General features: G+C 41.3%; 1 protein-coding gene across 1 annotated transcript in view; it reads right to left on the bottom strand.

Annotated features, from left to right (window-relative positions):
- The window catches only part of ddb1 (damage-specific DNA binding protein 1), a 35076-nt gene that overhangs the window by 7865 nt on the left and 2211 nt on the right, over window positions 1-25000 (bottom strand). The window contains exons 2-8 of the mRNA XM_052096875.1: window positions 19696-19798; window positions 18605-18680; window positions 18392-18500; window positions 14189-14367; window positions 13608-13771; window positions 1295-1402; window positions 988-1195 (exon numbers count right to left, since the gene is read on the bottom strand). Coding sequence (XP_051952835.1) covers window positions 988-1195; window positions 1295-1402; window positions 13608-13771; window positions 14189-14367; window positions 18392-18500; window positions 18605-18680; window positions 19696-19798 — 947 coding nt within the window. The remainder of the gene's footprint in view (window positions 1-987; window positions 1196-1294; window positions 1403-13607; window positions 13772-14188; window positions 14368-18391; window positions 18501-18604; window positions 18681-19695; window positions 19799-25000) is intronic.

Raw genomic sequence — 25000 nt, 5'->3', positions numbered from 1 at the left:
CCAATTGTTAACATGAACAAACAATATTTATACAACATTTATTGATCTTGTTTAATGTTATTTGAACATATACAAACACATTTTTTTCAATCAAAAGTTGTATGTGTTAACATTTGAAAATGCACTATGAACTAACAATGTACAATTGTTTTATTATTAACTAACATTAACAAAGATTAATAAATGCTGTAAAAATATGTTGTAATTTGTTAAGGTGTCTAAAAGCTTATAACAAATGTCTCTGGAATACTTGATTCTGATTAGTCAAATCGCATCATCCGGTGGTCTGATATTTCTAAGTAATGACCACATATCCGTCGATAAAGTGTGTCAGAATGCTCATCCGGGTATTGAGAGCCATCTTTTCATTTATTTGGTAGGTAGTCATGTAACAAGAGCAATATTGTCCAGCAGACATCCTGACCATCCTGTCGAGCTTTATTGCGCAATAACGACCAGCTGACTGTACATGATCCCTAACATATTATGTAAGTTATACCGAAAAAATAGGATCGTGGGTTATTCTAAAGCTATAATGTTTCTAAGTATTATAATTTTTATTACATTGTATGACAAATGACTTTACTATTACTTCTGCTGCATGTCAAACACGGGTTAACGATAAAGTCCAATTCTTTAACCACGGTTTCTAACTAGTAGAAGCTAAATATAAATATGACAAGTTTTTTCCCCCTTTCAAAAAAGATCCGGTAATGAAAGAGTAGTGCGAGGGTGAAATATGTTCTAATCCCCTGTAATTTGATGCTTCCGTGGTATAAATGAATCACGGTTGACAGTGAACGGTGCATTTGTACCAGAACTTCAGTTTGTGCGTAATACTGTACTGACATGTTACTAGATACGAGGAATTCCTACTGGATAAAACCCCTTGTGTGAACAGGCCCAAAGAAATGCATTACTCAAATTTAATGAAAAAAACTTGGGGCAAAATGTCTAGGCTCTTGGTGTGAGTTTGAGGTGCTATACCTGTCAGGGTATCCCTCAGAGTTGAGTGGGCACATGTAGTTCACTTCCTTGAGGTTAACATTAGAGAACACCAGTTTGTGGTTGCTGGAGTAGATGACAGTGGGTCGGTCTGAGCAGGCGAACACGTTTGATGTGGAGAGCGAGCGAAACGTGCGCAGAACTGTCGGCTGAGTGCCCAGAGTCACCTTCTTACGTTCACTTAAAACACCTGCACAGAACACACACGCTTGTGCTTTATTACATGGTGTCCCCTGTCCTGGAAAGAAACTAAAACACTTGAAAATACTCCGTGGAACAGTTGTTTAACCTGTTTGAATGTCCAGTCCGAAATAGAAGAGTGCTCCGTCTCCCAGAGCACACAGCAGATAATGAGTGCCCTCAAAAGTAGTCATGAGGATTGAACGAGGAATGATCTCTGTAAGACACAGACATCACACACACATTAATGCTTCAGAAGGGTGATGTGCTGCATTTACACGATCAACCAATTCCATTTTTGTTCCCACAGACATCTGGCATTGATCTTCTTCTATGGGTGTAAACATCAAAACCACAGATGAGATCTGGCACCTCATTCAGAGCCACTTTCAAATGGGTTTTATTTTTACATTTTTATCTAAAATCTGGTCATCTGACCTACACTCCTATCCAGTCTTAATTCTGGATTTTCTATCATAATTACATGAATGATCAGCTCAGGGAAAGTTATTGCATAAACGTGTTAGTGAACGATGAGAGATTAATGTTATATGCAATTAGTTGTTTAATACAGAAATTTTCAAATGACACATTATCTTATTTTGCACTGCAATTTTATATTTAATGATCATCTCACATTCAGCACTTTATACGCATTGAATGTGCATCTAGTCTGAAACATGCATTAATATGGTGAAATTGAAGCCTTATTTTCACAGTCATCACAGAACACAATAGATCCACTCACACAAATTATCCTCAACGCTGTATTTTTCCTATCTCGATTTGCATGCTGTAGAGACAGCAAGGATAGCATTTGCGCATTTGAGATCCCTTGATATTGTGGCACTTAGAAGACCAATTTGAATACTACTAAGAATTTGCTAGATGAAACTGCTCTGAAGTTAAACCTCTCAAACAGCATTCAGCCCTGACATTAGAAACAGCACTGAATAAGAGCATGCTGTGCTATGCACCACAATAAAGGTTTTTCAAATTACACACCCTTACTAATATGGATCATGATTAAATGTGAAAAAAAAAAATAAAAAATCTAAATGTTTTTAGTCTTCTATAATTACCTAAACACAATAATTAGAAATCACAATGAGCTTTATTGCCAGGTATGCTTACACACAAGGAATTTGTCTTGGTGACAGGAGCTTCCAGGGCACAATAATACAGTGATAACACACACACACACACACACACACACACACACACACACACACACACACACACACACACACACACACACACACACTTTAAATACAAATCTGTTAAATACAGTGCAAGGGAATGCAATGCAGAAGTTGGATGTGTTGGATAAATATAAAAAAAAAGACAAAACTGTGTATTGCACATAATTATTGCTCAATGGGGCGGCTTTAAGGGTTTAGGAGATGGTTAGCCTGAGGGGAAAAAACTGTTCCTGTGCCTGACGGATCTGGTACTCAGAGCTCTGAAGCGCCGGCCAGAAGGCAACAGTTCAAAAAGGTAGTGGGCAGGGTGAATGGGGTCAGAGTGATTTTTCCAGACTTTTTCTTCACTCTGGAAGTGTACATTTCTTGAAGGGGGGGGGCAACCAATAATCTTCTCAGCAGACCGAACTGTCCTCTGTAGTCTTCTGAGATCCGATTTCGTACCTGAACCAAACCAGAGTTATTGAAGTGCAGAGGACAGACTCAATGACTGCTGAGTAGAACTGTATTAACAGCGCCTGTGGCAGGTTGAACTTCCTCAGCTGGCGAAGGAAGGTGTCTGCATCCTCAAAAACACTCAAATCAGTGTAGTCAAAGCAGGCTTGTACAGTGGGGGGGAAAAGTATTTGATCCCCTGCTGATATTGTATGTTTGCCCACTGACAAAGAAATTATCAGTCTATAATTTTAATGGTAAGTTAATTTGAACAGTGAGAGACAGAATAACAACAAAAAAATCCCAAAAAAAAAATCCAGAAAAACATGTCAAAAATGTTCTAAAATTGCATTTTAATGAGGGAAATAAGTATTCGACCCCCTCTCAATTAGAGATTACTCCCAGGTGTATTTTATACAGGTAACAAGCTGAGATTAGGAGCAACCTCTTAAAGGGAGTGCTCCTAATCTCAGTTTGTTACCTGTATAAAAAAAAGACACCTGTTCACAGAAGAAATCAGTCAATCAGATTCCAAACTCTCAACCATGGCCAAGACCAAAGAGCTGTCCATGGATGTCAGGGCCAAGATTGTAGATCTACACAAGGCTGGAATGGGCAACAAGACCATCGCCAAGCAGCTTGGTGAGAAGGTGACAACAGTTGGTGCGATTATTCGCAAATGGAAGAAACACAAAAGAACTGTCAATCTCCCTCGGTCTGGGGCTCCATGCAAGATCTCACCACATCGAGTTGCAATGATCATGAGCGGTGAGGAATCAGCCCAGAACTACACGAGAGGATCTTGTCAATGATCTCAAGGCAGCTGGGACCATAGTCACCAAGAAAACAATTGGTAACCCACTATGCTGTGAAGGACTGAAATCCTGCAGCGCCCGCAAGGTCCCCCTGCTCAAGAAAGCACATGTACAGGCCCGTCTGAAGTTTGCCAATGAACATCTGAATGATTCAGAGGAGAACTGGGTGAAAGTGTTGTGGTCAGATGAGACCAAAATCAAGCTCTTTGGCATCAACTCAACTCGCCGTGTTTGGAGGAGGAGGAATGCTGCCTATGACCCCAAGAACACCATCCCTACCATAGAACATGGAGGTGGAAACATGGTTTGGGGGTGTTTTTCTGCTAAGGGGACAGGACAACTTCACCGCATCAAAGGGACGATGGACGGGGCCATGTACAGTCAAATCTTGGGTGAGAACCTCCTTTCCTCAGCCAGGGCATTGAAAATGGGTCAAAATTGTTTTTTGCAGAGGGGTCGAATACTCATTTCCCTCATTAGAATGCAATTCAATTTAAAACATTTTTGACAATTTAAAACAGTTTTTCTGTATTTGTTTTGTTATTCTGTCTCTCACTGTTCAAATTAACCTACCATTAAAATTATAGACTGATCATTTGTTTGTCAGTGGGCAAACATACAATATCAGCAGGGGATCAAATACTTTTTTCCCCTCACTGTAGTTCCAGCTCTGTTTCATAGGTCCATCTCTTTAAAGACTTTCCTACAGGCTTAGCAGATTTTAGTTTCTGTCTATAGGTTGAAGATGATGAACCAGACAGTAATCAGATAGTCCCAAAGCTGCAGCAAAGTGTCCGAATAGTCAAAAATGGGAAAAAGATTGCCTGGTATATGCTGCTTAATGTTCAGCAGTTCGTCCCTGGTAAAAATGAAAAATTAAACATAGGACAAACAAACAAAAACAAAAGAATAGAAGAGCTCCACACCTAGGCAGCTATCCGTGGCACCAACTTGATGCAATTAGGAGCCTTTCATGGAACTGCACTCTAAATATAAGGGCAAGTACATAAAGGGTTTGAAGTCTGGAACACCAAGACTTGGGAAATAGGGCTAGGCGTTAGGACGATGTAACCGTATATCGACTATGTCTTACAAAGATCCCGATGCCAATTGCAAACAGACGATGATCAACAATATTGGGAAATTGCAAAACCATGGATCTGGGAAGTCCCTAAATATATTAAACCATGGCCAGAGAGTGAAACTAGCAAAATGTGACTAGGCTGAATCCAGTTCTCAAGCTCCTCGTCCAAATGTATTTCATGCGCAGGTAATTTTGCTCATCTACGAGACCTATAAAATGTATCGGAGTGAAATATGACAAGAAATGCTGTTAGTAACAAAGACATGCGCATAAAGAAACACAATTTATTATATTTTTAAGAACAGACAAAAGAAAAAACATCAATGCTCATGTCTGATTCCTGTTTGTTCAGAGGCATTTGTTCCACTAAATTTAAATCTGTCTGTCAAAAAGAGGTAAATAAATTAGAACACTAGTGTGTAATTTATCAAGTTTTTATCTCTGAAACAGAGTATATCTGCAGACTGTGTTGTATATCTCCTCTATAACTTCTAACTCAAAAGTTAGTAATGCTGTTGATTGCATTGCTCCTGTAAAGGTCTGGACGATCACTGGCAGGAGTAAAGCACCTTGAAGTAACAACAGCAGTGAAAAACATGAAAAGAAAATGCAGGAAAGCAGAACGAATGTGGAGGAAAACACAACTTGAAGTCTATTACAATATCTATAAAGACAGCCTTCATGCTTTCAATTTAGAATTAGGCACAGCTAGGCAGACCTTTTTCTCAAACATTATTAACAGCAATATAAACAACACCAGCACTCTTTTTGCTACTGTAGAGACTAACAAATATCCCAACACAGGTTGCCTGTGAAACGCTCTCTGACAGAAAACGACTTTGCATCTTTTTTCATGAAGAAGGTAAAAGATATTAGAATGGCGATCAGCTTGTCAACTGAGGTCAGACAGCACCCACCACAAAAACTTCAGAAATTAGTCACTATGTCCAACTGAGGAAATTGATGGCAAAACCCTGGAAGAAATAGTACAGCATCTTAAAACCTCAACCTGCTGTCTTGACACTCCCCAAACATTTTACAAAAATGTGTTTAACTGTTTGAAAAAAGATCTGTTAGAAACAGTAAATGCATCACTCCTTTCAGGCACATTTCCAAAGTCCCTGAAAACTGCAGTTGTCAAGCCCCTTCTTAAAAAATATAAATCTGGATAACTCAATATTGAACAACTACAGACCAATGTAACATAACAAAATGTGGAAAAAGTGAAGCTGTAAATACTTTCCAGATGCACTGTATATATATATATATATATATATATATATATATATATATATATATATATATATATATATATATATATATATATATATATATACAGTGAGGAAAATAAGTATTTGAACACCCTGCTATTTTGCAAGTTCTCCCACTTAGAAATCATGGAGGGGTGTGAAATTGTCATCGTAGGTGCATGTCCACTGTGAGAGACATAATCTAAAAAAAAAAATTAACTATTTATTTGTATGATACAGCTGCAAATAAGTATTTGAACACCTGAGAAAATCAATGTTAATATTTGGTACAGTAGCCTTTGTTTGCAATTAAACGTTTCCTGTAGTTTTTCACCAAGTTTGCACACACTGCAGGAGGGATTTTGGCCCACTCCTCCGCACAGATCTTCTCTAGATCAGTCAGGTTTCTGGGCTGTCGCTGAGAAACACGGAGTTTGAGCTCCCTCCAAAGATTCTCTATTGGGTTTAGGTCTGGAGACTGGCTAGGCCACGCCAGAACCTTGATATGCTTCTTATAGAGCCACTCCTTGGTTATCCTGGCTGTGTGCTTCGGGTCATTGTCATGTTGGAAGACCCACCCTCGACCCATCTACAATGCTCTAACTGAGGGAAGGAGGTTGTTCCCCAAAATCTCGCAATACATGGCCCCGGTCATCCTCTCCTTAATACAGTGCAGTCGCCCTGTCCCATGTGCAGAAAAACACCCACAAAGCATGATGCTACCACCCCCATGCTTCACAGTAGGGATGGTGTTCTTGGGATGGTACTCATCATTCTTCTTCCTCCAAACACGGTTAGTGGAATTATGACCAAAAAGTTCTATTTTGGTCTCATCTGACCACATGACTTTCTCCCATGACTCCTCTGGATCATCCAAATGGTCATTGGCTAACATAAGACGGGCCTTGACATGTGCTGGTTTAAGCAGGGGAACCTTCCGTGCCATGCATGATTTCAAACCATGACGTCTTAGTGTATTACCAACAGTAACCTTGGAAACGGTGGTCCCAGCTCTTTTCAGGTCATTGACCAGCTCCTCCCGTGTAGTTCTGGGCTGATTTCTCACCTTTCTTAGGATCATTGAGACCCCACGAGGTGAGATCTTGCATGGAGCCCCAGTCCGAGGGAGATTGACAGTCATGTTTAGCTTCTTCCATTTTCTAATGATTGCTCCAACAGTGGACCTTTTTTCACCAAGCTGCTTGGCAATTTCCCCGTAGCCCTTTCCAGCCTTGTGGAGGTGTACAATTTTGTCTCTAGTGTCTTTGGACAGCTCTTTGGTCTTGGCCATGTTAGTAGTTGGATTCTTACTGATTGTATGGGGTGGACAGGTGTCTTTATGCAGCTAACAACCTCAAACAGGTGCATCTAATTTAGGATAATAAATGGAGTGGAGGTGGACATTTTAAAGGCAGACTAACAGGTCTTTGAGGGTCAGAATTCTAGCTGATAGACAGGTGTTCAAATACTTATTTGCAGCTGTATCATACAAATAAATAGTTAAAAAATCATACATTGTGATTTCTGGATTTTTTTTTTTAGATTATGCCTCTCACAGTGGACATGCACCTACGATGACAATTTCAGACCCCTCCATGATTTCCAAGTGGGAGAACTTGCAAAATAGCAGGGTGTTCAAATACTTATTTTCCTCACTGTGTATGTATATATATATATATATATATACATATACACACACACATTTTTGTTTTTCTGCATTCAATTATTTGAATCATTAAAAAAAATTGTTAATGAGTGTAATCGAATCTCACTAGTTTATGATACAGGAAGTATTAAAACTAGCACAGTGTGCCGAGCTCGCCGTTCACACGTCCGACCCTTGCATGGTGCCAAACGACTCGCCCAATTTCTTTAGTTCTTAATCTGTAGGCTATTAGTAATTTTCTACCTGTTGTCATTAACGGATGCTTGCATGATGGCAATTGGAGCCATTGGAGATGGTAAATGTTTGGATATGGGGAGGAAAATAAGTGTGACAGGGTGGAGGGCGGGGCCAGGTCGTGATTACACACACCCGGTCCCTTATCAGGCTAATTAAGCCTCCGAGAGGGATAAAGGCCGATTGGGGGGAGAAGGGGCTCCTAACCGACCGCCTGGAGCGGTCAGGGCCGCTGCCAGGGGTGGATGAGTCCCCTACCGGCCGCTGAAATGCGGCGGGTCAGAGATTGCCGACCGCGAGCAAAGAGGGGCTCGCTGCCGACCGCCTGGAGAGGGAGAACCGCTGCCAGGGGCGGGGGAGACCCTTTCTGTTCCCCGAGAACACGGCGGGGCGTTCCGTCCGCCAGGGGCTGGAGGACTGCCTCCGATCCGCCCGGAAAGGTGCGGCTGTCGTCTGTTAGAGGTTGGAGGAGTGGCCGAGGAACAAGCTACGGCGTATCGGGGAACTGGCGAGTAAGTGTTTTTTCATCTCTCTCTCCACTCTCTCACTGCCGATCTGCGTTGGCCTTTTCCATCTCGTTTAAATTGTAGTGTTTTTGGGGGGGGTACTACACTGTTACAGGAAGTACCCCCCCATTTTTTTTAATTTCTGTTTCCTTCCACTTGTCCCCTCCCTCATCCAGGTAGACGGGGATGACCTGCCAGCAGACGGGGCTTAGGGCACGCCCTCCCCCAGGGAAAGGGGGGGGGGGGGAGATGTACGTCATGCCTGCCTGAGAGAACGATGGAGGAATGTGACAGGGATGGAGCCGGGTCGTGATTATACACACCCGGTCCCTTATCAGGCTAATTAAGCCTCAGAGAGGGATAAAGGCTGACTGCGGACGGAGATGCGACAAGAGAGAGATCGTTTGCGGACATGTCCGTCGTGTGTGTGTTTGTCTTAAGTTAATCATTATAATATTGTTTATATTGCAAGGCCGGTTCTCGCCGCATCCTTTCCATTGAACTGCTTTACAATAAGATTTTTGGATCACTTTGTTATTTTATTGCTTTTTCATTTAGTTTGAAGTGCAACTTGAATTTAGAAATGTCTTGTTTGTTTTTCGTGTTTCAATAATTTTTTTTTTATTTTTTTATCAAAACCAATACAGCAAAAAATATTCACAGACCCTCTGCAGGCGGATTGATGTAATCGGATAGCGCAATATTTTTTTAAGGCGGTTACCGCACAGCCCTATTGGGCACTATATTTTCTGTTGAAATGATGTTTGATATTAGGACATAAACTGGTCTTGGATAGGAAAAACCCTGCAAAAGAGGTATAAAACTGCAGTAGTGAGCTGAACTGCACAACCTGCCTTTATATACACACACTAAAGTGAATCCACTGATCTGTCAGTATTAATGTAAACTCAGTATGGGACACACAGAAACAGATGGGATCTGTTCATTACAGTCAAAAGGCAGTCTTGGCTTCATTGCTTGAAATTCTACATTACAAATGTTATACTTGTATATCATGGCCCAAAAAGTGTGTAAATCTAGAAACATGCAAGAAATGCCTCCCTACTTGAAAATACCAACATTATTTGGACACGTTTACATTCCGCCCAATTTAAGACTAATTTCAACAATTACACACAGCGCACACACTCATGGCACACGATAAAAACAGTATATTCATACTGCACATTTAATGAACGCATGAGGTCTGAACTTACAAACGGCTCAAAATACACTTGAAATGGACCCATCAATTATACAAGAATATAATACAGAAATACACTCACCTAAAGGATTATTAGGAACACCATACTAATACTGTGTTTGACCCACTTTCGCCTTCAGAACTGCCTTAATTCTACAAGGCATTGATTCAACAAGGTGCTGAAAGCATTCTTTAGAAATGTTGGCCCATATTGATAGGATAGCATCTTGCAGTTGATGGAGATTTGTGGGATGCACATCCAGGGCACGAAGCTCCCGTTCCACCACATCCCAAAGATGCTCTATTGGGTTGAGATCTGGTGACTGTGGGGGCCATTTTAGTACAGTGAACTCATTTTCATGTTCAAGAAACCAATTTGAAATGATTCGAGCTTTGTGACATGGTGCATTATCCTGCTGGAAGTAGCCATCAGAGGATGGGTACATGGTGGCCATAAAGGGATGGACATGGTCAGAAACAATGCTCAGGTAGGCCGTGGCATTTAAACGATGCCCAATTGGCACTAAGGGGCCTAAAGTGTGCCAAGAAAACATCCCCCACACATTACACCACCACCACCAGCCTGCACAGTGGTAACAAGGCATGATGGATCCATGTTCTCATTCTGTTTACGCCAAATTCTGACTCTACCATCTGAATGTCTCAACAGAAATCGAGACTCATCAGACCAGGCAACATTTTTCCAGTCTTCAACGGTCCAATTTTGGTGAGCTCTTGCAAATTGTAGCCTCTTTTTCCTATTTGTAGTGGAGATGAGTGGTACCGGTGGGGTCTTCTGCTGTTGTAGCCCATCCGCCTCAAGGTTGTGCGTGTTGTGGCTTCACAAATGCTTTGCTGCATACCTCGGTTGTAACGAGTGGTTATTTCAGGCAAAGTTGCTCTTCTATCAGCTTGAATCAGTCGGCCCATTCTCCTCTGACCTCTAGCATCAACAAGGCATTTTCAGCCCACAGGACTGCCGCATACTGGATGTTTTTCCCTTTTCACACCATTCTTTGTAAACCCTAGAAATGGTTGTGTGTGAAAATCCCAGTAACTGAGCAGATTGTGAAATACTCAGACCGGCCCGTCTGGCACCAACAACCATGCCACGCTCAAAATTGCTTAAATCACCTTTCTTTCCCATTCTGACATTCAGTTTGGCGTTCAAGAGATTGTCTTGACCAGGACCACACCCCTAAATGCATTGAAGCAACTGCCATGTGATTGGTTGATTAGATAATTGCATTAATGAGAAATCGAACAGGTGTTCCTAATAATCCTTTAGGTGAGTGTATATCTAAAGAGAAGGTGACCGTTTTAATTCAATTATTCATAAAAGCTGAAGAACAAGAGCACAGAGGCAGAACATTGAATACATATGCTCTGTTAAAAGCATCTTAAGGGAATGCAGAGAATGTAGTTGAGAAAAGACACAGTAAACATAAATCAAGGCCACACTATTCTCCAATATAACAATACACAGTCATAAACAGCATTTTTAATGATGCGTGGAAATCATTGAATTGAGTTTTGAAACAAAGTTTGAGTAACAGGCAAGTGGAAAAGCACAAAACAAAACAGGAAAATGTACCGAGGACAGCGAACAGTGCTTAAAAAATGAGAATAAATGACTGCATTTTCTTCACTTTTTTCCCTTTACATTTATCATGCATTTTCTTTACAACTATATTTTTTTACTTTTAATAAATGTACTTTAAGCATCTGTAAACTTCTTCAGTTGAGATTCACAGCACTCCAATTTTATATATATAAAAAGGTTTGAACAATTTATAAGTATTTATAAGCAGGGGTTAAATTGGGATTTCGGAGGTGGGGGGAACCATACAATCGGGTGTCTAAATATGGATTTATTAATATGCCTGTATGGAATATAATTTATAGAAGTGGTTTTATTTTTCTTTCAAATTAACCAGTTTTACTGGAATTGTGTTTTATGATTGGTCTGTCATTATTTATGCATGTCATTATTCAAATTAATCGTGAAAATATATAATAACATTTGCATTAAATTAGAGAAGTTTCAAATTCTTCATGGTGGCGTAAAGAAGCATTTTCACTATTGAATCCCAATGTACAGTATATTTGCTAGTAAACATAGAAAAAAAAAATTTATTCTGAATCAACAAAAATGGAGCACATACATGAATATAGAAATAATAACAGTGAAACATTTACAGTGTTGGTCGAGTGGTCATTTGATCTTAAAGAGCAACATGCAGGTTGAATTTATAACTGAATTAATACTTGATATTGTCTGCAGAGGTCTTTTAAAAACACATATGTAGAAATTACTAATGAAATCTCATTTGATGTAGAGATTTTGATGAAAATGTGCTAGGCTCTGGAATACGCCTTTCCCGCTATAGCAACGCGTCATATGACGTAGGGCGAGGCAAACAAAAGAGCTCGCGGCCGGGTCAGCTCTCTCATTGTTGGGTGTTGATGTAGTTAGAGCAGTAGTGAGAGACAGAAAGTTTTAGATCGAGTTTTAGAGAAGCCATAATGGTAAATTATTGTGTTTGTGCTGGTTGCACGAATTCCAGCCTGTCAGGACATCGTGTCCATCATTTTCCTTCTAGGAAAAACAAGGCTTTTCAGTCTTGGGTGTGTTTTGTGCAGGTGAAGAGAGCAGACTTCACTGCCGCGTCTGTTACCACACACTCGGTCGTTTGTGGCGCACATTTCACTCCGGAGAATTATCGACCTGGAGATTTGTTGGAGTCTCGGATGGGATTTTGGAGTAAGGACCACGTGAGGCTGATTACTGATGCTGTTCCCTCGGTGCACTCGATGGAATCAAGTCCACCGTCAAAGTGTACACCGGATTTTGGCGCGGGCAGGACTGGAGGACCAAGTGCTAACGTTAGCAGACATTCTGTGCAACGAAAACGAGCACTTAGCAGAGTAAGTCTTACTTTTAATTATTTTAACTCTTAATTTGTGTAATTTTGTAATAATAATAGTATAATATTTTTATATAATATATTTTTTATAAAATAAATATTTAATATTTATTTAGTATAATAATACAGAGAGAGGGAGAGAGACTGAGCTTTAGGACAGGTTGTCGTAACATAATTGTCTGCCTTCTGAAATGAATTTAGTAGTTTGCACAATGCCATCATAGGCATGTTCGTCCACACCGGAGAACTCGGTTTCTTCATTCGCATCCATTGTAACCTGAGCTTGAGCTTGAGCAGACTCCCTCGGCCATAGTCACTTCCGGTTAGTGCTTTATAGACGCGGAAGTTATTTTATCACAATTTATCTCAAAATATCGTTAATGGCTAAATATATATTACTCCAGTTCAGAAAATCTAGTAGTTTTATCATCAACATACACTATGATATATAGGGGTGTCCAACCTGCATTTTTTTTAAATGCGATTCAAAACCCCTTCATGTAAAGTCTACAGCTTTTAAATAAACGAAGCAAATCGCTACTGCACATCATTGGATCTAATAAAACGGTGAGTGAGCAGTTGATTCCATATTAAGCGATTTCAATGAAACCGAGATCGGACCATGGCGTGATACAGAAGTAAATGTGTTACGATGCCTTTCATACAGTGTGACATAATGTCGCAGTGTGCCTTGGCAATATACGACAGCGTTCATATTGTATAGTCTGACAAGCAACAATCTTAAATGACTGTAAAAACCCTACAGTGCGTGAAAATCAAGAGCCTCCGTCTCACATGTTCTCAACAAAATGCTTGTCAAGAATGGACCGGACATTGTCAGTAACATGAACCCCGATGAAATTATTGCTAACAAAATATTAAATATATGGTAAATAAAGATATGACAAACACCATTCAAACTGGGTTGAATTGGTTTGGTAGTCAACTGTACCAATCCAGTTTGTTCAACTAACTTTGTGGAACAGGCCGTGGTGCATAAAGCAGACTACATAATACTATATTTATAAAAGCAGAACTTTTGTACAGACTGCATTGTTAGTGGAATCTATTCTCTAGTGAGATAAAAGTGAAATCTCACCTCCTCCCAGCATCTCTTTATGCAGGATGCTGAAGCAGGGTAACTTGAGCAGACGAGCCGAGATGTCTGTCCAGAGCCCGACTGCGCAGATGCTAGACTCGCCTGCGCAGTCACCCAGAGGAGTAATGTCTAGACACGCCACCTCATGCTCCATCTCAGTACAACTGCAGAAGACAATACACACAAACACAACATTGTTTTCAAACAGCTTTCCCGAATACAGTCTGCCATTGGTCAATTCTGACTCTAGTGTCAATAACTCTTACCACTGGTAGTAAAGTATGGGCAAAACATGACTTTGTTCGTTTTTACACAATGCTGTTTCAATGGGATTCACCTCTGTGTTCTTTTAGGCTTGATATTTTAGCAGCAGCGACTTAAGTGTTAAATGTTTATTTTACAGATCAAATTGCAATCACAATATTTGTCAAAAATCGCAATGATTGTGCAGCCCTACAATCAATAATTCACAGGTAGGCAAATACATAGTGACTTATTGCATTTTTGATCCATGTATTTACAGAGGCAAGACAGGAAATGATGACAGAAGCATGCTGGTGAGCTTGTGTATGTGTGCGTACCAGATCTGTTTGAGTTCTCCTGTCAGTATCTGAAGGTAATACAGCACTCGGCCAACAGCGATCACCACCTGTGTGCTGTTACAGGACGCAACGCTGATGTTTCTGCTCTGCGGCTCCTTCCACTCGCTCACTAGAGACTTACTGTCCTGAGTCACCAAACGCACTGACACTGACGTGATCTACACACACACACACACACACACACACACACACACACACACACACACACACACACACACACACACACACACACACACACACACAAACAAAGAACAAAGCTAACCTAACACATTCTTTATAAGACTCCTTGATGCTTTGATGAACACAATTTCTCATTTATTTTAAAGGGGTCATGACTTTTTTATAATTTTAATATGTTTTTGAGGTTCACATAGTGTTGAATTCAGACATTTACATACACCTTAGCCAAATACATTTAAACTCAGTTTTGCACAATTCATTTAATCGTAGAAAACATTCCCTGTCTTAGGTCAGTTAGGATCACTGCTTTATTTTAAGAATGTGAAATGTCAGAATAATAATAGAGAGAATGATTTATTTCAGCTTTTCTTTATTTCATTCATTCCCAGTGGGTCAGAAGAATACACTTTGTTAGTATTTGGTAGCATTGCCTTTAAATTGTTTAACTTGAGTCAAATGTTTTGGGTATTCTTCCACAAGCTTCTCCCAATAATTTGCTGGAATTGTCCCATTCCTCCAGACAGGACTGGTGTAACTGATTCAGGTTTGTAGGCCTCCTTGCATGTCGCACACAATTTTTTAGCTCTGTCCACACATTTTCTATGGGATTGAGGTCAGGGCTTTATGATGGCCACTCCAATATCTTGACTTTGTTGTCCTTAAGCCATTTTGACACAACTTTGGGAGGAATGCTTGGAGCGATTATCCATTTGGAAGACCCATTTGTGACCAAGCTTTAACTGACCGGATGATGTTTTGAGACGTTGCTTCAATATATCCACATAATTTTCCTTCCTCATGATGTCATCTATTTTGTGAAGTGGACCAGACCCTCCTGCAGCAAAGCACCCCCACAACATGATGCTGCACCCCACATGCTTCACGGTTGGGATGCTGATCTTGGGCTTGCAAGCCTCACCCTTTTTCCTCCAAATATAACGATGGTCATTATGGACAAACAGTTCAATTTTTGTTTTATCAGACCAGAGGAAATTTCTCCAAATTAAAGAGTTTTCAAAGCACTTGCAAACGTAGTCTGTTTTTTTTATGGCAGTTTGAGCAGTGGCTTCTTCCTTGCTGAGCAGCCTTTCAGGTTATGTCGATATAGGATTGTTTACTGTAGATATAGATACTCGTCTACCCGTTTCCTCCAGCATCATCACAAGGTCCTTTGCGGTTGTTCTGGGATTGATTTGCACTTTTTCCGCACCAAACTACATTCATCTCTAAGAGACAGAATGCGTCTCCTTCCTGAGCGGTATGATGGCTGTGCAGTCAACATAGTGTTTATACTTGCGTACTATTGTTTGTACAGATGAACATGATCAGGTCTCAAATCTATACAGATTTTTTCTACTTGCCCGGTTGGGCCAGTGCTTCAGATTTTTACTGGCCCTGGCAAAATTTTCACCGGCCCAAACACAAAAATGACAAATAGCTGTGTTTACCATCATGGCTTTAAAAATGTGTCTGAAGAGAAATATATTTAACATGTCTTAGGTTTTTAATACAATGTCCCCCCAGGGGTCTGGGTATCTCAGTGAGTAAATACTACCACCCCTGAAGTTGCGAGTTCGAATCCAGGGTGTGCTGAGTGACTCCAGCCAGGTCTCCTAAGCAACCAAATTGGTCCGGTTGCTAGGGAGGTGAGAGTCACATGGGGTAACCTCCTTGTATCACTAATGACACAAGGACACGCGCTATGTCTCCACAGTAATGTGCTCAACAAGCCACGTAACGAGATGTACGGATTGATGAAGAAGCGGAGGAAACTGAGATTCGCCACCACAAGGAATTAGATCGAATTGAGAATTCCAAATTGGGGAGAAAAAAAAAAATACAATGTCCCCCAAAATGTATGTAATCTCATATATGCGATTTACAGAAATTCCTAACCTCAGAATTTTAACCTCAGCCATTTACACATGTGCTTTTAAGCTAAGAGTTCTGTGGAGGAGATGATGGGTTTTTGGTCACCCGTCTAGTCATGCAACTTTTGCCCATGTGTAGTGTTTTCACAAGAAGGATCAAAGATTTTGTCACAGAGTTAGAGATTTGATTATGGACTGAGAGAACAGACTTACTACCAAATCGGTTGTGATGTGTAATATACAGTAGGTAGATATCAGAGTTAATCTGTGAATTAACAATGTGTATCAGATAACCCAAACAAGACCAACACTGACTGATATACAAAGAACAAAAACACCTGTATGGTTCAGAAATGAGACACGTAACAGGTGTTTTATGAGGATGATATGAAGTAGAGAAATATTCAAATATTAATCTTCACCTGCAGCTGAACAGCTCTGATAATAATATCCTAATATTCATAGTGATCTTGCTTCTTTTCAAACGCCATTATCATGTCCAATTAATGTTTACGTTTTGAAATATTACCTAATTAAATGTATACTTACATTTTGGATATTGAGCAGCTCGTGATTTCCAGGCACGTGTATAACTGGGGTTTGTCTCGTTCGGCAAATTAATGAGAAAATGTGTTTTTTTTTTACAGTGGGAATAAAACTAGCGCTCTGTCCCTTTACGAGAATGCATGCATGTTACACAGTCTATGCCATACGGAGAGAGATGATGATGATGAGAAATATGCACAGAGGAATTAAAGGCTTTTCAATCCTATAGAAAGAAACTGTTGATTTCTTGTGTTCCAACGTGTGGATTACTAATGCTCACCAACATGTAAAAACGCCCCGTGAACACGGAACGTGCGGGGACACTTAAAACGTTGCAAAACATGTTAAATCCCACTATGAAATTCATTAAGTGGGTTTTTTCCCCTGTTATTTTCTACACATTGGTAAAAGCTGCTGCTAAGACACTTGGAAAAGAATGAGGACAGTGCTAGGAGTGCGCTCTGTGTCTGCACGATCTTGCGCATGCCTTGGCGCGTCCAGTATATTATGCATTTGCGTCTTTGCAAGATAAATATACTCGCGCTCGCTCCTCTGTTAGAAGACTTCGTTCTCTCAGTGTAATTGTTGTGATCGCTCGCTTGTTGTTTGCTTGCACTAATGTTATAAATGCAGCACTGGCCCGATCGGGCAAGTGACCGTACTAACAACTGGCTAAAACTTTCTCACACTAGCCCCGGGCCATAGGGTCCTTATTGTCGAGCCCTGATGTTACCTTCAGGTGCTCTCAAGGATGAACCAGACTTGTGGAAGTCCCCATTTTTTTCTGAGGTCTTGGCTGATTTCTTTTGATTTTCCCATGATGTCAAGCAAAGGCAGGCCTTAAAATACATCAACAGGTACACCTTGACATAATTTTCTGGAATTATCCAAGCTACTTAAAGGCACAGTAATCTTCTGACCCACTGGAATTGTGAAAGTCAATTAAAAGTGAACAATCTGTCTTTCCTTTCAAAACACTACAAACAATTCTTTCTTGAAATAAGCCGCTTTCTGGCGTCCATGTAAACATAGTTACTGTGCAATGCACCAACATCAGTTAAGGTTTTTCAAATAACACATCACCTTTATTCAAAATGATAAACAGAGATGTTATACATTTATTTGAATCATTTCTCTGGGGTACCGTTGTAGTAACTTGTGTTTAGGCTATTCATTTTTTCTGCTACACTGATCAAACCACAGTAACGAGGAGCCATCTATGGTCTTACCTGTGGTTATGACACTACAAATACTACTGTAAACCAATTGAAGAACTACAGTAAACATTAGCGCAAGTACAATTTTGTCCTAGAAATGTGTCATTTCCTGTTCTAATGGATGTTTGGTATAAGGAAATAAACAGGCCATCTCTGCCTTTAGATATTCCTCAAAATTACGTAAACCCTTAAGAGTCGGATGAAAGGAAAGCGATATCTGTTATGGTGTGGGCTGCTTTAGATAATGAAGAACTACAGGAGTATTATAAATAATAATTACAATTATGGAAGCAACTTCATGAGTTTGTACAGTGTACGTCAGTCACCACCAAAGACCACTGATGACCCATGTGAATGTGTTAGTGCACCTGTATGAGCTGCTGGTGTGCCACATTTCCACAGAAGAACGTCTGCTGGTTATCCACAAACCCAGGTAGCTCCGTCTCCTCCACCTCTTCACCGCTCAACATCAGTACTCTACAGACACACACACACACTCAATACTGCAGTCTAGTGCTGACATCACCACTGTCAATGAACATTAATGTGTGTGTGTGTGTGTGTGTGTACACTGCTCACACCTGGTCTGACCCACAAAAGACAGAACGAGCATGTCATCAGTGTCTCTGCTGGACTCAGAGCGAAGAGGCCACAGACCTGACAAACAGAAAAACACATTCAAAATAAAAGACAAACAATAAAATTCACAAAATTGAACCCACAGGGATTGGCAAAATGAAACGAATAATTATTTTACTCTATTCCGAATCCTGATCATTACCAAGTTTCTGAACATGTAACAAAAACCTTGTTAGCAAAACAGTCAAACAGTTCTATTAAACTAATATAAAGTATTTTCCCAGGACAAAATAATTATTTTCCAGGACATTTGTAGTGCTGTGAAAAAGTATTTGCCCACATCCTGATTTCTTCTGTTTTTGTGTATATATCATATTAAATTGTTTAAAAAATTCAAACAACATCTAACATAAAACAAAGGAAAATGAGTAAATACAAATAACCGTTTTTAAATATAATGTTATTTATTGACGCAAAAAAGTTATCCAATACCAACTGGGCCTGTGTGAAAAAGTATTTTAATGGCTCAATAGAAGCTAAATTAATGTTTTGGAGTGGCCTAGTCAAAGTACTGACTTGAACTGTGGCAGGACCTTAAACGGCCCGTTCATGCTCAAAACCAATGTGGCTGATCTAAAGCAGTTCTACAAAGAAGAATGGGCCAAAATTCCAGCACAAGTGCGAAAGACTAATTCCAGTTATTAGAAGCATTTGGTTGCAGTTGAATCTGCTAAAGGTGGCACAACCAGCTTTTACGTTTAAGGGGCAGTTAGTTTTTCACATGGGTGATATAGGTGTTGATAACTTTTTTTGCTTGAATAAAAAAAAAGATATATATTTGAAAACTGTATTTTGTGTTTACTCAGCTTGCCTTTGTTTTATGTTAAATCTCGTTTGAAGATCAAAAACAATGTAGTATAAAAATAAGGAATGGGGCAAATACTTATTCACAGCACTGTAGGTATTTTCACATTTTCCATTACTTTTCCATGACTGGAAAAATGCATTGCAAAATTCCAGGTTTTCCAGGTCAAGTGGGAACCCTGAGGTAGCGATGAGCAAAAGGTAAAGAACACTAAATGTGTAAAGTGACCTTTAATTCCAGGCAGGTCGATGCTAGCGTGCTCATGGATTCCAATGCCATTCCGGATAATCCTCAAAGATCCCTCCTTAAACGCTCCAGAGCATGTCACCAACTGCAGGAAAATCAAATCATAACATCAACATCCGTTTACAGCACGGCTCTACTTGCTGGAGCTTCAAATGACGATTGCGCCATTCTTCACGAGTAAAAGACTAGTTGTTTGTGGGTAATCTGTGTGTTAGTGGTGCAGACTGGGAACAGTGAGAAGGCTCGGGGCATCTGGCTTGATTCTGTTGATCATGAAATTCCTGTAGAATTGTTTTATGACATTCAGGAAATCTATCCTGGAATATGACATCTTCTATCTCCTTCCTGTCTGGTACTAGGGGTGGGAGTTGGGACTGTCAACTTTAGTTGGTTTTTAAAAGGTGTTAACATCATAAAGGAGAAGTAAAAATAGTCAAGGAAACAATGTCATCGCATCATTCTCTAAATGTTAACGCCTAGAGAGCACAAGAACAGTCATATATACTGTATACATTGGTCAAATTTCAAAGTTTAAAAATGCAACTTAATAGATCTCCATTCATTTGTATTATTTTTACAAAAAGTAACACAATAAGGCTTGAACACCTCTGCCCCTAACCACCAGAATGTGGGAATTCCTTTGATGTGCTCAAGATGGCGCAGAGTACGGCTGCTGCGTCGTGGGCTCCGTCAAAACACTGGAGTTTATTGTTTGTTTTGTTTACAGTTTTGTGTTTTTTTGTCTTGGATGTTGTCTGCCTTATTGTGTACGACAGACAAACGCTTTTGGACATTGGTTCGGCAATTACACACCGAAAACCGGACTTCAAATTCCTCAACGCCGACCCGCTGTTTACAAACACGCTAGCGGAGCCCTTTGTCTGGGCTGCCCGGCTGTGGAAACGCATAAGGAAAAGGGGAAAAAGAGCTGCCGTTCTCATCAGAGTAAGACGTCGTGCAAATCGACCCCCGCTACCCAGTATTCTACTTGCAAATGTTCAGTCTCTGGACAACAAACTCTGCGAGCTGAGAGCGCGGATCTCTTTCCAACGAGAGACGAGGGACTGCTGAGTTATATGCCTTACAGAAACCTGGCTGGCTGCGGAGATTCCAGACTCGGCCATTGAACACGCGGGGTTCTCCATGCACCAAGCGGACAGAGCGAAAGACCTCTCTGGTAAAAGCAGAGGTGGTGGTGTATGTTTTATGATCAACAAATCACGGTGTGATCAGAGGAATGTACATTTCATAAAGTCTTTCTGCTCTCCTGACCTGGAATATCTCCTGCTTCTGTGTCGACCATTCTGGCTACCGAGGGAATTCACAGCGGTCATCATCACAGCTGTGTACATCCCCCCACAAGCTGACACAGACCGGGCACTCAGGGAACTGTATGGGTGTATAAGTGAGCAGGAAACTGCGCACCCTGAGGCTGCGTTCATTGTTGCTGGGGACTTCAACAAAGCAAATTTTAAAACAATAGCACCAAAATACCACCAACATATCAGCTTCAACACACGAGGAGGCCGGGTCTTGGACCACTGCTATTCTCCTTCCGGGATTGCTACAAATCCCTCCCCCGCCAACCATTTGGCAAATCGGACCACTCTTCCATTCTGCTTCTGCCCGCTTACAGGCAGAAACTGAACCGGGAAGCACACACCCTCAGAAAGTTCCAGTGCTGGTCGGACCAATCAGACTCTGCGCTACAAGACTGTTTTGATCACGCGGATTGGGAGATGTTCCGGTCCGCCTCTGATGACGACATCGAGGCTTACGCTGATAGCGTAACGCGTTTCATCAGGAAGTGCGTAGAGGACGTTGTGCCAACCAAAACAATACAGATCTATTCGCCGTTATCCCAGAAACCATGGGATAACGGCGAGGTTCGTGCGGCACTCAGTGCACGGACCTCCGCTTTTAATTCCGGGAACGCAGAGGAGCGTAAACAAGCCAGTTATGCCCTCCGTAATACTATCAGAGCAGCCAAACGCCAGTACAGGCACAAAATTGAAGGACAGTTCAACACCACAGACTCTAGAAGTATGTGGCAGGGAATTAACATCACTGACTATAAACGGAATAAAAACTCCGCCATGAGCACCGCTGCCTCTCTCCTGGATGAGCTTAATTCATTTTATGCTCGTTTTGAGGACAACAACACCGCCCTCGCGGAGAGAGCACTCGCAGCTGACGCTACAGAGGTCGGTTCAATCTCCGTCTCGGTTGCGGATGTAACCCGATCCTTCCGACGGGTGAACATCCGTAAAGCCGCGGTTCCAGACGGCATTCCGGGCCGCGTCATCAGAACGTGCGCGAACCAACTGGCTGGTGTTTTTATGGACATTTTCAACCTGTCCCTCTCCGTCTGTAGTCCCCACATGCTTTAAAACATCAACCATTGTGCCTGTACCTAAGCAAGCCAAAATCACTTGCTTAAATGACTGGTGTCCTGTTGCTCTGACCCCCATCATCAGCAAATGCTTTGAGAGGTTAATCAGAGATTACATCTGCTCTGTTCTGCCCCCACTTTGGACCCATTGCAGTTTGCCTACTGCAACAACCGCTCCACTGATGATGCCATTGCATCTACAATACACACTGCTCTCTCCCATCTGGAAAAAAGGAACACATATGTGAGAATGCTGTTTGTAGACTACAGCTCAGCATTCAACACCATAGTGCCCTCCAAGCTTGATGAGAAACTCCGGAATCTGGGCTTAAACAGCTCGCTGTGCAGCTGGATCCTGGACTTCCTGTCAGGCAGACGTCAGGTGGTCAGAATGGGCAGTAACATCTCATCACTGACCCTCAACACTGGAGCCCCGCAGGGCTGTGTTCTCAGCCCACTCCTGTATTCACTATACACACACATGACTGTGTGGCAACACATAGCTCCAATACCATCATTAAGTTTGCTGACGATACGACGGTGGTAGGTCTGATCACTGACAATGATGAAACAGCCTACAGAGAGGAGGTGCACACTCTGACACGCTGATGTCAGGAGCACAACCTCTCCCTCAACGTCAGTAAGACCAAGGAGCTTGTGATGGACTTCAGGAGGAAAGACAGAGAACACAGCCCCATCACCATTAATGGAGCACCGGTGGAGAGAGTCAGCAGTTTCAAGTTCCTCTGTGTCCACATTACTGAGGAACTCACATGGTCCGTCCACACTGAGGCCATTGTGAAGAAGGCTCACCAGCACCTCTTCTTCCTGAGACGGCTGAGGAAGTTTGGAATGAACCACCACATCCTCACACGGTTCTACAGCAGTACTGTAGAGAGCATCCTGTCTGGATGCATTACCGCCTGGTACAGTAATAGCACCGCCCACAACCGCAAAGACCTGCAAAGGGTGGTGCGAACTGCCAGAAACAATAAAGTGATTTGATTTGACCTTCTGATCAGACCCATAGTATCAGCTATATTCCTCTACAAAACTGCTCTAACAGCACTCAAAAATATACCGTAATTTCCGGACTATAAGCCGCAACTTTTTTCCCACGCTTTGAACCTCGCGGCTTATACAATGACGCGGCTAATATATGGATTTTTCCCGCTTTCAAATTTTATATATATATATATTAAAAAAAAATTTGTAAAAAAAATTCTGTGACGTGCTCAGTTTTTTGGCGGCGTGAAGCTTTCATTAGACCAATTGAAATTGCCGTACGGGTTAAGGTCAAAACAGCTTTTTTTGTTTACTGTTTAGATTAAATCGAGCGCGCTCAAACTTCCCATCATTCTGATTACGGTAGTAATTTTGTCACCCTCACCATGGCAAAGACACGGAGAAATGCATATGATGCAGCTTTCAAGTTGAAGGCGATTGATCTGGCTGTTGCACGGGAGCTTGGTCTTAATGAGTCGATGATAAGACGTTGGAAACAGCAGCGTGAGGAATTGACTCAGTGCAAAAAGACAATTAAATCTGAGGCTATTCAACTCCGACACCGAAGGAGATGACTTCAGTGGTTTCAGTGCACAGGACGAGGAAGATAGTGACCAATGACTTTCTTGGTAGGCTACTGTTTACTGCAAATGTTTTATTACAAGCCGTGTGTGGCAGCGGGGGCGTGGTCAAGCGCCCGTCCGGGAGAGAAAAGCTGTAAGGGCGCTTACACCTGCGCTAATTATGTCTAACACCGGTGTCTAATTTCAAGAGCCCTGCTTCACGTGTCCTTCTTGGGAAAACTGTCACACGGGCACCAGTGTGACAGTTTTCAGCAGGGCACTTGACGTTCCAGGTAAGGCTTTTAATGGCCACAGCAATGTTTACAATCAATTTTATAAAGTTTCTCAATTCTTCTATGCGCCAACACTAGACTGACGTGTGTCACTCTCTCAGCTCTGTGGCTGCTGCCTTTTTATGCCGCTCTCCCCATGCTTACTGAAATTAGACACCGGTGTTAGACATAATTTAGCTCAGGTGTAAGCGCCCTTGCCGCTTTTCTCTCCGGACGGCGCTTGACCACGCCCGCTGCCACACCGTGTTTCGTTAAAGCCTGAGTAAAGTTCCTTTGTTTCAATGTACCGGTAGGCACCTGCGGCTTATAGACAGGTGCGGCTTATTTATGTTCAAAATAATATTTAATTTAAAAATCAGTGGGTGCGGCTTATATTCAGGTGCGCTCAATAGTCCGGAAATTACGGTACCCCCAAAACGATCACCACTAAACATGTAAAAACAAGATTTTATTCTAATATGTTTTGGTAATTAAATGTAGAAGCTCAACAAAAGGAGCGCATCTGATTTTATTTTATTTTTTAGAAGAACCTCCCCATGATTCTGCAATCCATATATATCCATTTACAGAAATGTACAGACTGTGCCACTCAATGACATGATTCACAAATGGCAAAGAGACATGCCACGGTTGGAGTAAGCACACAAGTGTTGATTATCTTTTGAATTATAAGTGGCACTGTCTCCAAACTGCTCAGGTACGTCCAGGACATGATGTCAATGATGCATACCAAATTTCTTATAAATCTGACACTGCATTCAAAAGACATAACTGTTTGATAAAAATAAAGTATGGCTGATATGGGGATCCTTAAAATTATGATGACCCACAGAATCCAGACACCGAATAGAACATAGGATTCAAAAGTTACAGGCAAACATAGTCATTTTTCACATTTCTTGACCCATAGCTATTACTGAACTTTGCATGTATACTCAGATCATGGTCCTGATGAAGCATACTACGCATTTCATTTCAATACGGCAAGCCGTTGCAAAGATACAGCCTCACTTCCTGTTTTCCATCAAAGTAAT

The sequence above is a fragment of the Xyrauchen texanus genome, chromosome 29, assembly GCF_025860055.1.
Source record: "Xyrauchen texanus isolate HMW12.3.18 chromosome 29, RBS_HiC_50CHRs, whole genome shotgun sequence".
NCBI lineage: Eukaryota > Metazoa > Chordata > Actinopteri > Cypriniformes > Catostomidae > Xyrauchen > Xyrauchen texanus.
Note: the sequence above shows the minus strand (reverse complement) of the source record. Positions and strands in the feature narration are given on the sequence as shown.